The following is a 14,390-nucleotide window of genomic DNA, read 5'->3' on the forward strand; positions in this document are numbered from 1 at the left end:
TATAATCTCTTCAAATATTTTCTCAGTCCCTTTCTTTTTCTCTTCTTCTTCTGGAACCCCTATAATTCGAATGTTGGTGCGTTTAATGTTGTCCCAGAGGTCTCTGAGACTGTCCTCAGTTCTTTTCATTCTTTTTTCTTTATTCTGCTCTGCAGTAGTTATTTCCACTATTTTATCTTCCAGGTCACTTATCCGTTCTTCTGCCTCAGTTATTCTGCTATTGATCCCATCTAGAGTACTTTTAATTTCATTTATTGTGTTGTTCATCGTTGCTTGTTTCATCTTTAGTTCTTCTAGGTCCTTGTTAACTGATTCTTGCAGTTTGTCCATTCTATTGTCCATTCTATCTCCAAGATTTCGGATCAACCTTACTATCATTATTCTGAATTCTTTTTCAGGTAGACTGCCTATTTCCTCTTCATTTGTTAGGTCTGGTGGGTTTTTATCTTGCTCCTTCATCTGCTGTGTGTTTTTCTGTCTTTTCATTTTGCTTATCTTACTGTGTTTGGGGTCTCCTTTTTTGCAGGCTGAAGGTTCGTAGTTCCTGTTGTTTTTTGTGTCTGTCCCCAGTGGCTAAGGTTGGTTCAGTGGGTTGTGTAGGCTTCCTGGTGGAGGGTACTAGTGCCTGTGTTCTGGTGGATGAGGCTGGATCTTGTCTTTCTGGTGGGCAGGTCCACGTCTGGTGGTGTGTTTTGGGGTGTCTGTAGACTTATGATGATTTTGGGCAGCCTCTCTGCTAATGGGTGGGGTTGTGTTCCTGTCTTGCTAGTTGTTTGGCATAGGATGTCCAGCACTGTAGCTTGCTGGTCGTTGAGTGAAGCTGGGTGCTGGCGTTGGGATGGAGATCTCTCGGAGATTTTTGCTGTTTGATATTATGTGCAGCTGGGAGGCCTCTTGTGGACCAGTGTCCTGAAGTTGGCTCTCCCACCTCAGAGGCACAGCACTGACTCCTGGCTGCAGCACCAAGAGCCTTTCATCCACAGGGCTCCTTAATTTGGGATGATTCGTTGTCTATTCAGGTATTCCACAGATGCAGGGTATATCAAGTTGATTGTGGAGCTTTAATCCGCTGCTTCTGAGGCTGCTGGGAGAGATTTCCCTTTCTCTTCTTTGTTCTCACAGTTCCCAGGGGCTCAGCTTTGGATTTGGCCCCACCTGTGCGTGTAGGTCGCCGGAGGGCGTCTGTTCTTTGCTCAGACAGGACGGGGTTAAAGGAGCCGCTGATTCGGAGGCTCTGGCTCACCCAGGCCGCGGGGTAGGGAGGGTCACGGAGTGCGGGGCGGGCCTGCAGCGGCAGAGGCCGGCGAGACGTTGCAGCCTGAGGCGCGCCGAGCGCTCTCCCGGGGGAGCCGTCCCTGGATCCCGGGACCCCGGCAGTGGCGGGCTGCACAGGCTCCCCGGAAGGGCGTGTGGCTAGTGACCTGTGCTCGCACACAGGCCTCCTGGCGGCGGCAGCAGCGGCCTCAGCGTCCCATGTCCGTCTCTGGGCTCCGCCCTCCCAGCCGTGGCTCGCGCCCCGTCCCCGGAGCCCTCCCAAGCAGCGCTCTTAATCCCCCTCCTCGCACACCAGGAAACAAAGAGGGACGTAAAAGTCTCTTCCCTCTTCGGCAGGTCCAGACCCCTCCCCGGACTCTCTCCCGGCCAGCCGCGGCGCACCAACGCCCTGCAGGCTGTGTTCACGCCGCCAACCTCAGTCCTCTCCCGGCGCTCCGACAAAAGCCGGAGCCTCAGCTCCCAGTCCCCCCCGCCCTAGCGGGCGAGCAGACAAGCCTCTCGGCTGGTGAGTGCCGGTCGGCCCGATCCTCTGCGCTGGAATCTGTCCGCTTTGCCCTCCGCACCCCTGTTGCTGTGCTCTCCTCCGCGGCTCCCAAGCTCCCCCACTCCGCCTCCCGAAGTCTCCACCCGCGAAGGGGCTTCCTAGTGTGTGGACACTTTTCCTCCTTCACAGCTCTCTCCCGCTGGTGCAGGACCCGTCCCTATCTTTTTGTCTCTGTTTAGTTTTTTCTTTTGCCCTAACCAGGTACGTGGGGGGTTCCTTGCCTTTTGGGAGGTCTGAGGTCTTCTGCCAGCGTTCAGTAGATGCTCCGTAGGAGTTGTTCCACGCGTAGATGTATTTCTGGTGTATCTGTCCCTCATTCTTTTTTACAGTGGATATTACTCCCTGGTGTAGACATGCCTCAGTTTATACAATCGGTCCACTATTTGGCAGGTGTTTCCGCTCTTTCCAGTCTTTGCTCTTACAAATACATTTGTTACAGGTAGCCTTGTTCATATGTCTCTTTGTATTTTGACAACATGTCTTTGGGATAAATCTGGTTCTGGTGGGGCAAAGGATAAACACATGTACTCTTTTGCTAGATATTTCCAAATTCCCTTCCATAGGAATTGTACCATTTTATACTCCCACCAAGTATGAGATTGGATTATCTGTTTTCCACAGTTCATAAGTGTATTGCCAAATTTGGGGATTTTTACCAGTCTGAAAAGACATAAACAGTACCTCTGTAATTTTAATTTGTGTTTCACTTATTATAGTTGTTGAACATTTTTTCAAATCATTAAGAACTATATTCACTTCTTTTCCATGAATTGTTCATAACCTTATCCCATTTTTCTATAAGGTTATTTTTCTTCACTGATTTAGAAGCTTTCTATATATTAGTTATAGAAAGTCTTTGTTTGAGATATTAGCTGTAAATATTTTTTATCTTAGTTTATCATTTGCCTTTATACTTTGCTTATGGATGTTGTTGTTTACCATGTGAAATTTTTATTTCTATCATCTTTTCCTTTATTGTTAATGGATTCCAAGTCATAGTTAAAGAAAGTTTTCACAACTCTCAGGTTATAAAGGAATTCACCCATTCTGCCTTCAAGTACTTGTAAGGTTTCATTTTTCACTTTTAAGTCTCTGTTCCACTTAGAATTTATGCTGGTGTACAGTTAAGGAATAGATCAAATTTATCTTTTTCTAAATGGCTATCCAGTTATCTCAACACCATTTATTAAAAAGTCACACTTTAGGGGACTTCTCTGGTGGTCTAGTGGCTAAGACCCCACACTCCCAATGCAGGGGCCTGGGCTCGATCCCTGGTCAGGGAACTAGATCCCACATATATGCCACAACTAAAGATCCCATACACTGCAACTAAGAGCCCGCTGGTCACAACAAAGGTCCTGCACGTGGCAATGAAGGTCCTGCTTGCCACAACTAAGACTTGATGCAGCCTAAATAAATAAATTTTTTTTAAAAAAGTCACACTTTAGCCCATTGATTTAAATGCTCCCCTTTATCAGATACTAAATTTTCATACACAATTGAGTCCATTTCTTGATTTTCTATTCTATTCCATTGTTCTCTATCTATTCATGCACCAATACCATACTATTATAATTACAGAGCCTCTATAATGTGTTTAAATGACTTGTAGCCATACCTCAAGGCACTTTTTTCATCATTTTAATGGCCATTTTTGCTTATTTATTCTTTCTAATGAACCTTGTAAAAACTTACTTGGCTCCAGAAAAAAAAAATCCTGAGAGTGTTTTATTGGGATTGTCTCAAATATACAAATTAAATTAGGAAAAACAGCCGTTATTATAAAGTTGAGTAACCCTGCACAAGAACATATGTCTTTCCACTTGTTCAAGTCTACTTTTGTGTTTTTCAGGAGTATTTTATAGTTCCCCTTATATAGGTTTTGGATTTTTTTAAGTGTATGCCTAGATATTTTATTTTTATTTGTCTATTATAAATGGTAATGCCATCATTTAAAATTTTTAAATATGTTACTGAAAAAAATGGTTTTCTACCTTTTTTTAAAAAGATTTTTACAATTTAAAAATTTTATTTATTTATTTGGCTGCATTGGGTCTTAGTCGTGGCACGTGGGATCTTTGTTGCGGCATGTGGGATCTTTTGTTGTGGTGCATGGGCTCTTCATTGTGATGCGTGAGCTTCTCTGGTTGTGGTGCACGGGCTCCAGAGAGTGCAGGCTCAATAGTTGTGGCACGGGCTTAGTTGCCCCACCGCATGTGGGATCTTAGTTCTCCGACCAGGGATCAAACCCGTGTCCCCTGCATTGGAAGGCGTATTCTTAACCACTGGACCACAAGGGAAGTCCCTGGTTTTCTACCTTTAAATTCCATTATTTTATCTTGTGCTTACCTTGGAAAGGAATAAAAGGAGACTAATGTTTATTGAACTCCGTTTAGGCACTTTTGCACATTTTACTTCATTTAACCTTCACAGCAACCCAAGAGGCTAAGTATTGTTAGCCCCATTTTTACAGAAGAGGAGCTGAGACTCAGTGAGTTGAGATTTAAAATGTGAGGTTTTTTCTCTACATATTTTGTTTTCTTCATTTGTCAAATGAGAGTCACAACATAGGAAGGTCTACAGGAACTATTAAAAGTCCTCATCCTGAGGACCTTCCTGGCAGTCCAGTGGTTAAGACTCTGCCCTTCCAATACAGGGAGTGCAGGTTTGATCCCTGGTCAGAGAGCTAAGATCCCACACGCTGCAAGGTGCAGCCAGAAAAAAAAAAAAAAAAGTCCTCATCCTGGTTTTTTCATGTATTAGCCATGTGGCTTCAGATTGGATAAAATATTCAGAGTAAGTTAAATAGTAGCTTGTTTAGTGTCTGAGATTAATGAAAATATCTCTATTATTTTACCACTAAATATGACATTGGCTATTAGTTGTTACTTTTTATTCTATTTCTGGTTTACTGGCACTGTGTTTTCTGTTTAAAATCACTTGAGCTGCTCAAAAAAAAAAAAAAAGAAAAACCAAAAATAAAAAAAAGTACTGTGCTAGGCACAGAATTCATTGGTAAATAAGACCTGCTCTAATAGAGTTTATATTCTAATGTGTGGTGTAGCAGAAAGGAAGGGGCAAAGGGAGTGATGGCATGGAAAGGAGAGGAGATAAGCAAACAGAAAAAATACACTACCAAACGTAAGGTAGATAGCTAGTGGGAAGCAGCCGCATAGCACAGGGAGATCAGCTCGGTGCTTTGTGACCGCCTGGAGGGGTGGGATAGGGAGGGTGGGAGGGAGGGAGACGCAAGCGGGAAGAGATATGGGAATATATGTATATATATAACTGATTCATTTTGTTGTGAAGCTGAAACTAACATACCATTGTAAAGCAATTATACTCCAATAAAGATGTTAAAAAAAATAAAGAAAAAATAAAGAAAAAAAAAAGAAAAAATAAAAATAACCTCAGAAAGTGATATGTGTTTTAAAAAAACAAAACAGGGTAATGTGATAGTGAATAGAAATTAAAGTTTAGATAATGTGGAAGTATTATTTGAGGTGAGATCTAAATTTTAAAGAGGCAGCCTTGCAAAACTCTGAGGGAAACACAAAAGGAACAGCTACTGCCAGAATGTCAAATTTTATAAAAAATTATTTTTAGATTTCCTTGAATTATTACCTATCTTTTCTCCTTTGACCAATAAGTGTGACCAAGTACATTAAGAATTTCCTATTGAACCATCCTTGCAGTTCTGGGGAAAAAACTATTACTTTGAGCATGTGTTTTTTTAAAATATATTTCTGTGTTGAATTTGATGGTGTTTTATTTAGAATTTCTCATCTAAGTTATAAGTAATATTAGTTTAGATTCTGTGTGCTTTTTTAGTGATATATCATAGTTGTACTATCTGCATTAAATAAATTGGGAAGAATTTTAATACCTTTACATTTTTGTAAATTTCTTTTGCTTTTATTAACTCATTTCTTTGTATTTTTCTAAAATTTTCAGATATTTACAATATTTATTTTTATTTGGCTTTGCTTAAAATAAACATTTCAGACTCTCAGTTTATATGTTTAATTATATTCCATACATTATGACTTGTAGTGTTCTCATGGACATTACTTACTAAATTCTTAGAAATTCAATTTTGTTTCTTCTTTGATCTGAGTTATTTGGACAAAATATGATTTTTTTTTTTTTACTTTTAGTCATTTTATGAGTAATTTTCAGTTTTGTTGCATTATAATTGGAAATGTGACCTGTAAAATTTTTACTGAAGTTTTCTCTGCAGGTCAGCATGTCAGTGATTATAGAAGTTCCCTGCTGGAATCCTGACACATCTGAAAATGTCACTTTGTTGTGCTTTGCCTGTATAGAATTTTTCAATCATAATCTTTTCCCCAAAAAATGTAATTGCTACTCTAATTTCCTCTGACATTTATTGTACTAGAGGAGTCCAATGTTCATGGTAACTTTTAAAATGGATTATTGTAGAAATTTGTCTCTCTGAAATCCAAAATTTTTACCAGTACATTTTTAGGTATACTATATTACTAATTTTGTCTTGTTTTCAGTGAGGTTTTTGAATCTGAATACTCTAGTCTTTTCCCTTTATAGTGGTGAATATTTCCACCATTATTTATTATTATTATGTCTCACCCTTTTATAACTTCTCTCTAAAATCATTACTAGGTATATATTTTTCATCTTTGAATCTTTTCTTCTGACTTATGGGAGCTTTCTTAAGACCATCTGCATCAGTGATTCAGTTGTCTGCAGGATCTAACCTTCAGGTTAGTTGGATTTTTAAAATTTTATAAGCATGTTTTTCATCCAAAAAAATGATCTCAGGAAAAAGATATGCAATAATCTCTCAAGTTTTCTCTTCTTTAAGAGAATAAGTTTTCCTCAGGGATTCATATGCTTTGATTCTTTAGACCAATTGCCTTCGTGTCAACTACTGAATCATTCCATAGACCAGATAGTGTTTCTGCTTCCTTATTTTTCACCAAGGATAGGGGAAGGGGAAGTGAGAATGTCCAGATGGCTGGAGATTGAGTGAATTCTTTTTCTATTTTTGTAATTTTTGAATTTTATCTTTTCATACAAAGCGTTCTTATTACTTATCCATTTTAAACATATTAGTGTATATATGTCAATCCCAATCTCCCAATTCATCTCATCACCACCCCGACCCCTCTGTGGCTTTCCCCCCTTGGTGTGCATACGTTTGTGCTCTACATCTGTGTCTCAATTTCTGCCCTGCAAACCAGTTCATGTGTACCATTTTTCGAGGTTCCACATGTATGCAATAATATACGATATTTGTTTTTCTTTTTCTGACTTACTTCACTCTGTATGACAGTCTCTAGATTCATCCAGGTCTCTACAAATGACCCAAATTCGTTCCTTTTTATGGCTGAGTAATATTCCATTGTATATGTGTACCACATCTTCTTTAACCACTCATCTGTTGATGGCCATTTAGGTTGCTTCCATGACCCGGCTATTGTAAATAGTGCTGCAATGAACATTGGGGTGCATGTGTCTTTTAGAATTATGGTTTTCTCAGGGTATATGCCCAGTAGTAGGATTGCTGGGTCATATGGTAATTCTATTTTTAGTTTTTTATGGGACATCCATACAGTTCTCCATAGTGGCTGTATCAATTTACATTCCCACCAACAGTACAAGAGGGTTCCCTTTTCTCCACACCCTCTGCAGCATCTGTTGTTTGCAGATTTTCTGATGATGCCTATTCTAACTGGTGTGAGGTGATACCTCATTGTAGTTTTGATTTGCATTTCTCTAATAATTAGTGATGTTGAGCAGCTTTTCATGTGCTTCTTGGTCTTCTGTATGTCTTCTTTGGAGAAATGTCTATTTAGGTCTTCTGCCCATTTTTTGATTGGATTGTTTATTTTTTTAATATTGAACTGCAGATGTTTATATATTTGGGAGGTTAATCCTTTGTCCATTGATTCGTTTGCAAATATTTTCTCCCATTCTGAGGGTTGTCTTTTCATCTTGTTTGTAGTTTCCTTTGCTTTGCAAAAGGTTTTAAGCTTCCTTATGACCCATTTATTTATTTTTGTTTTTATTTCCATTACTCTAGGAGGTGGATCAAAAAAGATCTTGCTGTGATTTATGTCAAAGTGTGTTTTTCCTCTAAGAGTTTTATAGTGTCCGGTCTTACATTTAGGTCTCTAATCCATTTTGAGTTTATTTCTGTGTATGGTGTTAGGTAGTGTTCTAATTTCATTCTTTTACATGTAGCTGTCCAGTTTTCCCAGCACGACTTATTGAAGAGACTGTCTTTTCTCCACTGTATATCCTTTTCTCCACTGTATATCCTTTTCTCCATTGTATATCCTCCTCTGTCACAGATTAGTTGACCATAGGTGCGTGGGTTTATCTCTGGGCTTTCTATCCTGTTCCATTGACCTATATTTCTGTTTTTGTGCCAGTACCATATTGTCTTGATTACTGTAGCTTTACTGGCTATTGTATATCTACTATACTACTGTAGATTACTGTAGTATAGTCTGAAGTCAGGGAGTCTGATTCCTCCAGCTCCGTTTTTATCCTTCAAGACTGCTTTGGCTATTTGGGGTCTTTTGTGTCTCCATACAAATTTTAAGATTTTTTGTTCTAGTTCTGTAAAAAATGCCATTGGTAATTTGATAGGGATTGCACTGAATCTGTAGATTGCTTTAGGTAGTATAGTCATTTTCACAATATTGATTCTTCCAATCCAAGAACATGGTATATCTCTCCGTCTGTTTGTATCATCTTTAATTTCATTCAGCAGTGTCTTATAGTTTTCTGCATACAGGTATTTTGTCTCCCTAGGTAGGTTTATTCCTAGGAATTTTATTCTTTTTGTTGCAGTGGTAAATGGGATTGTTTCTTTAATTTCTCTTTCAGATTTTTCATCATTAGTGTATAGGAATGCAAGAGATTTCTGTGCATTAATTTTGATTCCTGCAACTTTACCAAATTCATTGATTAGCTCTAGTAGCTTTCTGGTGGCATCTTTAGGATTCTCTATGTATAGTATCATATCATCTGCAAACAGTGACAGTTTTACTTCTTTTCCAATTTGTATTCCTTTTATTTCTTTTTCTTCTCTGATTGCCGTGGCTAGGACTTCTAAAACTAAGTTGAATAACAGTGGTTAGCGTGGACATCCTTGTCTTGTTCCTGATCTTAGAGGAAATGCTTTCAGTTTTTCGCCATTGAGAACAATGTTTGCTGTGGGTTTGTCATATATGGCCTTTATTATGTTGAGATAGGTTCCCTCTATGCCCACTTTCTGGTGGGTTTTTATCATAAATGGGTGTTGAATTTTGTCTAAAGCTTTTTCTGCATCTATTGAGATGATCATATGGTTTTTATTCTTCAGTTTTTTAATATGGTGTATCACACTGATTGATTTTCGTATTTTGAAGAATCCTTGCATCCCTGAGATAAATGTCACTTGATCATGGTGTATGATCCTTTTAATGTGTTGTTGGATTCCGTTTGCTAGTATTTTGTTGAGGAGTTTTGCATCTATGTTCCTCAGTGATATTGGCCTGTAGTTTTTTTCTTTGTGACATCTTTGTCTGGTTTTGGTATCAGGGTGATGGTGGCCTCATAGAATGAGTTTGAGAGTGTTCCTCCCTCTGCTATATTTTGGAAGAGTTTGAGGATAGGTGTTAGCTCTTCCCTAAATGTTTGATAGAATTCTCCTGTGAAGCCATCTGGTCCTGGGCTTTTGTGTGTTGGAAGATTTTTAATTGCAGTCTCAATTTCAGCACTTGTGATTGGTCTGTTTATATTTTGCATTTCTTCCTGGTTCAGTCTAGGAAGGTTGTGCTTTTCTAAGAATTTGTCCATTTCTTCCAGGTTGTCCATTTTATTGGCATAGAGTTACTTGTAGTAATCTCTCATGATCCTTTGTATTTCTGCAGTGTCAGCTGTTACTTCTCCTTTTTCATTTGTAATTCTATTGATTTAAGTCTTCTCCCTTTTTGCCTTGATGAGTCTGGCTAATGGTTTATCAATTGTGTTTATCTTCTCAAAGAACCAGCTTTTAGTTTTATTGATCTTTGCTTTTGTTTTCCTTGTTTCTATTTCATTTATTTCTGCTCTGATCTTTGTAATTTCTTTCCTTCTGCTAACTTTGGGTTTTGTTTGTTCTTCCTTCTCTAGTTCCTTTAGGTGTAGGTTAGATCGTTTATTTGAGATTTTTCTTGTTTCCTGAGGTAGGCTTGGATTGCTATAAACTTCCCTCTTAGAACTTCTTCTGCTGCATCCCATAGGTTTTGGGTCTTTGTGTTTTCATTGTCCTTTGTCTCTAGGTATTTTTTTGATTTCCTCTTTGATTTCTTCAGTGATCTCTTGGTTATTTGGTAACGTATTGTTTAGCCTCCATGTGTTTGTGTTTTTTATGTTTTTTTCCCTGTAATTGGTTTCTAATCTCATAGCGTTGTGGTCAGAAAAGATGCTTGATATGATTTCAGTTTTCTTGAGTCTTGATTTGTGACCCAAGATGTGATCTATCCTGGAGAATGTTCCACGTGCACTTGAGAAGAAAGTGTAATCTGCTGTTTTCGGATGGATGTCCTATAAATATCAATTAAATCTATCTGGTCTACTGTGTCATTTAAAGCTTGTGTTTCCTTATTAATTTTCTGTCTGGATGATCTGTCATTGGTGTAAGTGAGGTGTTAAAGTCTCCCACTATTATTGTGCTACTGTCGATTTCCTCTTTTATAGCTGTTAGCAGTTGCCTATGTATTGAGGTGCTCCTATGTTGGTTGCATATATATTTATAATAATATAAATACAGGTTTATCCTGTATAGGACTCTCTGCGCTTCCTGGACTTGGGTGACTATTTCCTTTCCCATGTTAGGGAAGTTTTTGACTATACTCTCTTCAAATATTTTGTCGGGTCCTTTCTCTCTCTCTTCTCCTTCTGGGACCCCTATAATGTGAATATTGTTGTGTTTAATGCTGTCCCAGAGGTCTCTTAGGTGTCTTCATTTTTTTAAATTCTTTTTTCTTTATTCTGTTCAGCAGCAGTGAATTCCACCATTCTGTCTTCTAGGTCATTTATCCGTTCTTCTGCCTCAGTTATTCTTCTATTGATTACTTCCAGTGTACTTTCATTTCAGTTATTGTATTGTTCATCTCTGTTTTTTTGTTCTTTAATTCTTCTAGGTCTTAGTTAAACACTTCTTGCACCTTCTCGATCTTTGCCTCCATTCTTTTTCCGAGGTCCTGGATCATCTTCACTATCATTATTCTGAATTCTTTTTCTGGAAGGTTGCCTATCTCCACTTCATTTAGTTGTTTTTTCTTGTTTCTTCATCTGGTACATAGCCCTCTGCCTTTTCATCTTGTCTATCTTTCTGTGAGTGTGGTTTTTGTTCCACATGCTGTAGGATTATAGTTCTTCTTGCTTCTGCTGTCTGCCCTCTGGTGGATGAGGCTAGCTAAGAGGCTTGAGCAAGTTTCCTGATGGGAGGGACTGGTGGTGGGTAGAGCTGGGTGTTGCTCTGGTGGGCAGAGTTCCGTAAAACTTTAATCCACTTGACTGCTGATGGGTGGGCTGGGTTCCCTCCCTGTTGGTTGTTAGGCCTGAGGCAACCCAACACTGGAGCCTACCTGGGCTCTTTGGTGGGATTAATGGCAGACTCTGGGAGGGCTCACGCCAAGGAGTACTTCCCAGAACTTTTGCTGCCAGTGTCCTTGTCCTCACGGTGAGACACAGCCACCACACGCCTCTGCAGGAGACCCTCCAGCACTAGCAGGTATGTCTGGTTCAGTCTTCTATGGGGTCACTGCTCCTTCCCCTGTGTCCCAATGCACACACTACTTTGTGTGTGCCCTCCAAGTGTAGAGTCTTTGTTTCCCCCAGTCCTGTCGAAGTCCTGTAATCAAATCCCACTAGCATTCAAAGTCTGATTTTAGGCATTCCTCCTCCCTTTGCCAGACCCCCAGGTTCGGAAGCCTGACGTGGGGCTCAGAACCTTCACTCCAGTGTGTGGACTTCTGTGGCATAAGTGTTCTCCAGTTTGTGAGTCACCCACCCACCAGTTACGGGATTTGATTTTATTGTGATCGCGCCTCTCCTACCGTCTCACTGTGGCTTCTCCTTTACCTTTGGTTGTGGGGTATCCTTTTTGGTGAGTTCCAGTGTCTTCCTGTTGATGATTGTTCAGCAGTTAGTTGTGATTCTGGTGCTCTCGCAAGAGGGAGTGAGAGCACGTCCTTCTACTCCGCCATCTTGAACCAATCTGTGTGTGAATTCTTGTTCCAATTCACTTGCAGGCTATTTCTGCACTTAAGATGTATCTGCTTCCACGTGCTCTGCTTTAGAGGAATTCTTTGAGCTTTCATGACTGTGAATAGCACCTTCCCTAATTTCTAGCACAAGCACAAACCCCCTGCGCCATTTTCACAATTAAATGCCCCATTTTAACAATTTGGGGGTGGGTTCAAGTGAAACTGGCAGAGCTGGCAGAAAGGTAGGGAGAGGAGAGTCAGAACTTTTAAGTGCAGAGAGAGGCTTAGATTATTGTGTTGAGCCAAAAATCTACTACGCAGATACCAATCAAAATTCTGGTGGTCAACAGGAGTATATTGTGAGCTCCATTCTCAAACAGGAATGGAAACTTCAGTTCTTGTCCTTCCTTTAGCATGTTTGTGCATAAATAGTATTGTATATATGGAAGTCTTTCTGCTTTACTTATTCTGTCTTCACCTCACTGTTCTTGTTTTGATTTACAGAAGGATGTAGACAAGGAGTTCTATTTGTTTCCTACAGTGTTTGATGAGAATGAGAGTTTACTCCTGGATGATAATATTAGAATGTTTACAACAGCACCTGATCAGGTGGATAAGGAAAATGAAGACTTTCAGGAATCTAATAAGATGCACTGTAAGTACTGTATCATCCACCAATATCAAGTTATTTCAGTGCTGCACATGTAATGCTTTTTTTTTTTTTTTTTGCTGTATGCGGGCCTCTCACTGTTGTGGCCTCTCCCGTTGCAGAGCACAGGCTCCGGACACGCAGGCTCAGCGGCCATCGCTCACGGGCCCAGCTGCTCCGCGGCATGTGGGATCTTCCCAGACTGGGGCACGAACCCATGTCCCCTGCATTGGCAGGCGGACTCTCAACCACTGCGCCACCAGGGAAGCCCTGTAATGCTTTTAATTAAACCAAAATACTAATAGCTTTGCCCATTGATTAATTTTCAATAAATGATTAAATACCATAGTGCTCTAAGGGTAGTACTGTTGATTATTTAACATGTAAGTCAATTGAATCTTCGTTTCACTTAATTCAAAATAATAAAACATATAATATATGCCAATTAGATGCATGGTCCTTAAAATGTGGTCCCTGGGTCAGCCACCTCAGCATCACCCAGGTACTTGTTAGGAATGCAAGTTCTTGGGCTCCATCCCTGACCTACTGAATCAGAAACTTTGGGTGTGGGGCTAGAAATCTGTTTAACATATCCTCCAGGTTGTTCTGATTTATGCTTAAATTTGAGAGCAATTGGATTAGATGCTTTTCTCATCTATGGCTTAATAATGACAGGCTCCTTTTATGATCTCTGCTGTCAAGAACTTCAATGATTCTCATCCTTGACTACATGTAAGAATCCCCTAGGATTTTAACAAACTATTAAAACTATTTTTTAAATCCTCAGGACAACCTCCAGAGACTTTTATTTAATTGAAACAGCATCAGATTAACTTCTAGTGTAATTCTAAAATACAGTTAGAAGGACTTCCCTGGCGGTCCAGTGGTTAAGACTCCATGCTTCCACTGCAGAGGGCACAGGTTCAATCCCTGGCAGGCGAACTAAGATCTCACATGCCGAGGGCATTGCCAAAAATAAATAAACAAATGGTTGACTTATATGGTATGTGAATTGTATTTCAATAAAGCTGTTAAGAAATAAAATTTTTAAAAAAATAAATAAAATACAGTTAGAGTTTAGAGATAGCAAGCTGATTGATCATAATGTCCACGCCACTAATGGACAACATATGAAAATCACTATAACTAGAAGGAAAAAAAGTAAAGTTGTATTACAAACTGATGTTGTTTTTTAAATTGAATTGATAATAGTTACACCACCCACAATCTTTAAAATACTTCTTTTGATTTTGGAGGAGTCAAGAATATTATCTATTAAAAATAGCAGTGAGGAACTTCCCTGGTGGTGCAGTGGTTAAGAATCTGACTGCCAATGCAGGGGACACGGGTTCGAGGCCTGGTCCGGGAGAATCCCACATGCCACAGAGCAGCTAAGCCCGTGTGCCACAACTACTGAGCCTGTGCTCTAGAGCCCGTGAGCCACAACTACTGAGCCCGCGTGCCACAACTGCTGAAGTCTGCACGCCTACAGCCCATGGTCCACAACAAGAGAAGCCACTGCAATGAGAAGCCCGCGCACTGCAACAAAGAGTAGCCCCCGCTCGTTGCAACTAAAGCCCATGCGCAGCAACGAAGACCCAACGCAACCAAAAATAAATAAATAAATAAAAGGATCTATCAAACTGGATGGTAGAGTTATAAAATAAAAAAAGAGCAGTGAGAGGAAACTTCCTGC

At 39.8% G+C, this 14,390-nt stretch overlaps 1 protein-coding gene across 3 annotated transcripts in view; it reads left to right on the forward strand.

Moving 5' to 3' along the window:
- Window positions 1–14,390, forward strand: part of CP (ceruloplasmin) — a 74,832-nt gene that overhangs the window by 31,869 nt on the left and 28,573 nt on the right. For all 3 annotated transcript variants that reach the window (XM_030873262.3, XM_030873264.2, XM_060298501.1), the window contains exon 10: window positions 12,550–12,700. In XM_030873262.3, coding sequence (XP_030729122.2) covers window positions 12,550–12,700 — 151 coding nt within the window. The remainder of the gene's footprint in view (window positions 1–12,549; window positions 12,701–14,390) is intronic.

The sequence above is a fragment of the Globicephala melas genome, chromosome 4 (assembly GCF_963455315.2).
Source record: "Globicephala melas chromosome 4, mGloMel1.2, whole genome shotgun sequence".
Lineage (NCBI taxonomy): Eukaryota > Metazoa > Chordata > Mammalia > Artiodactyla > Delphinidae > Globicephala > Globicephala melas.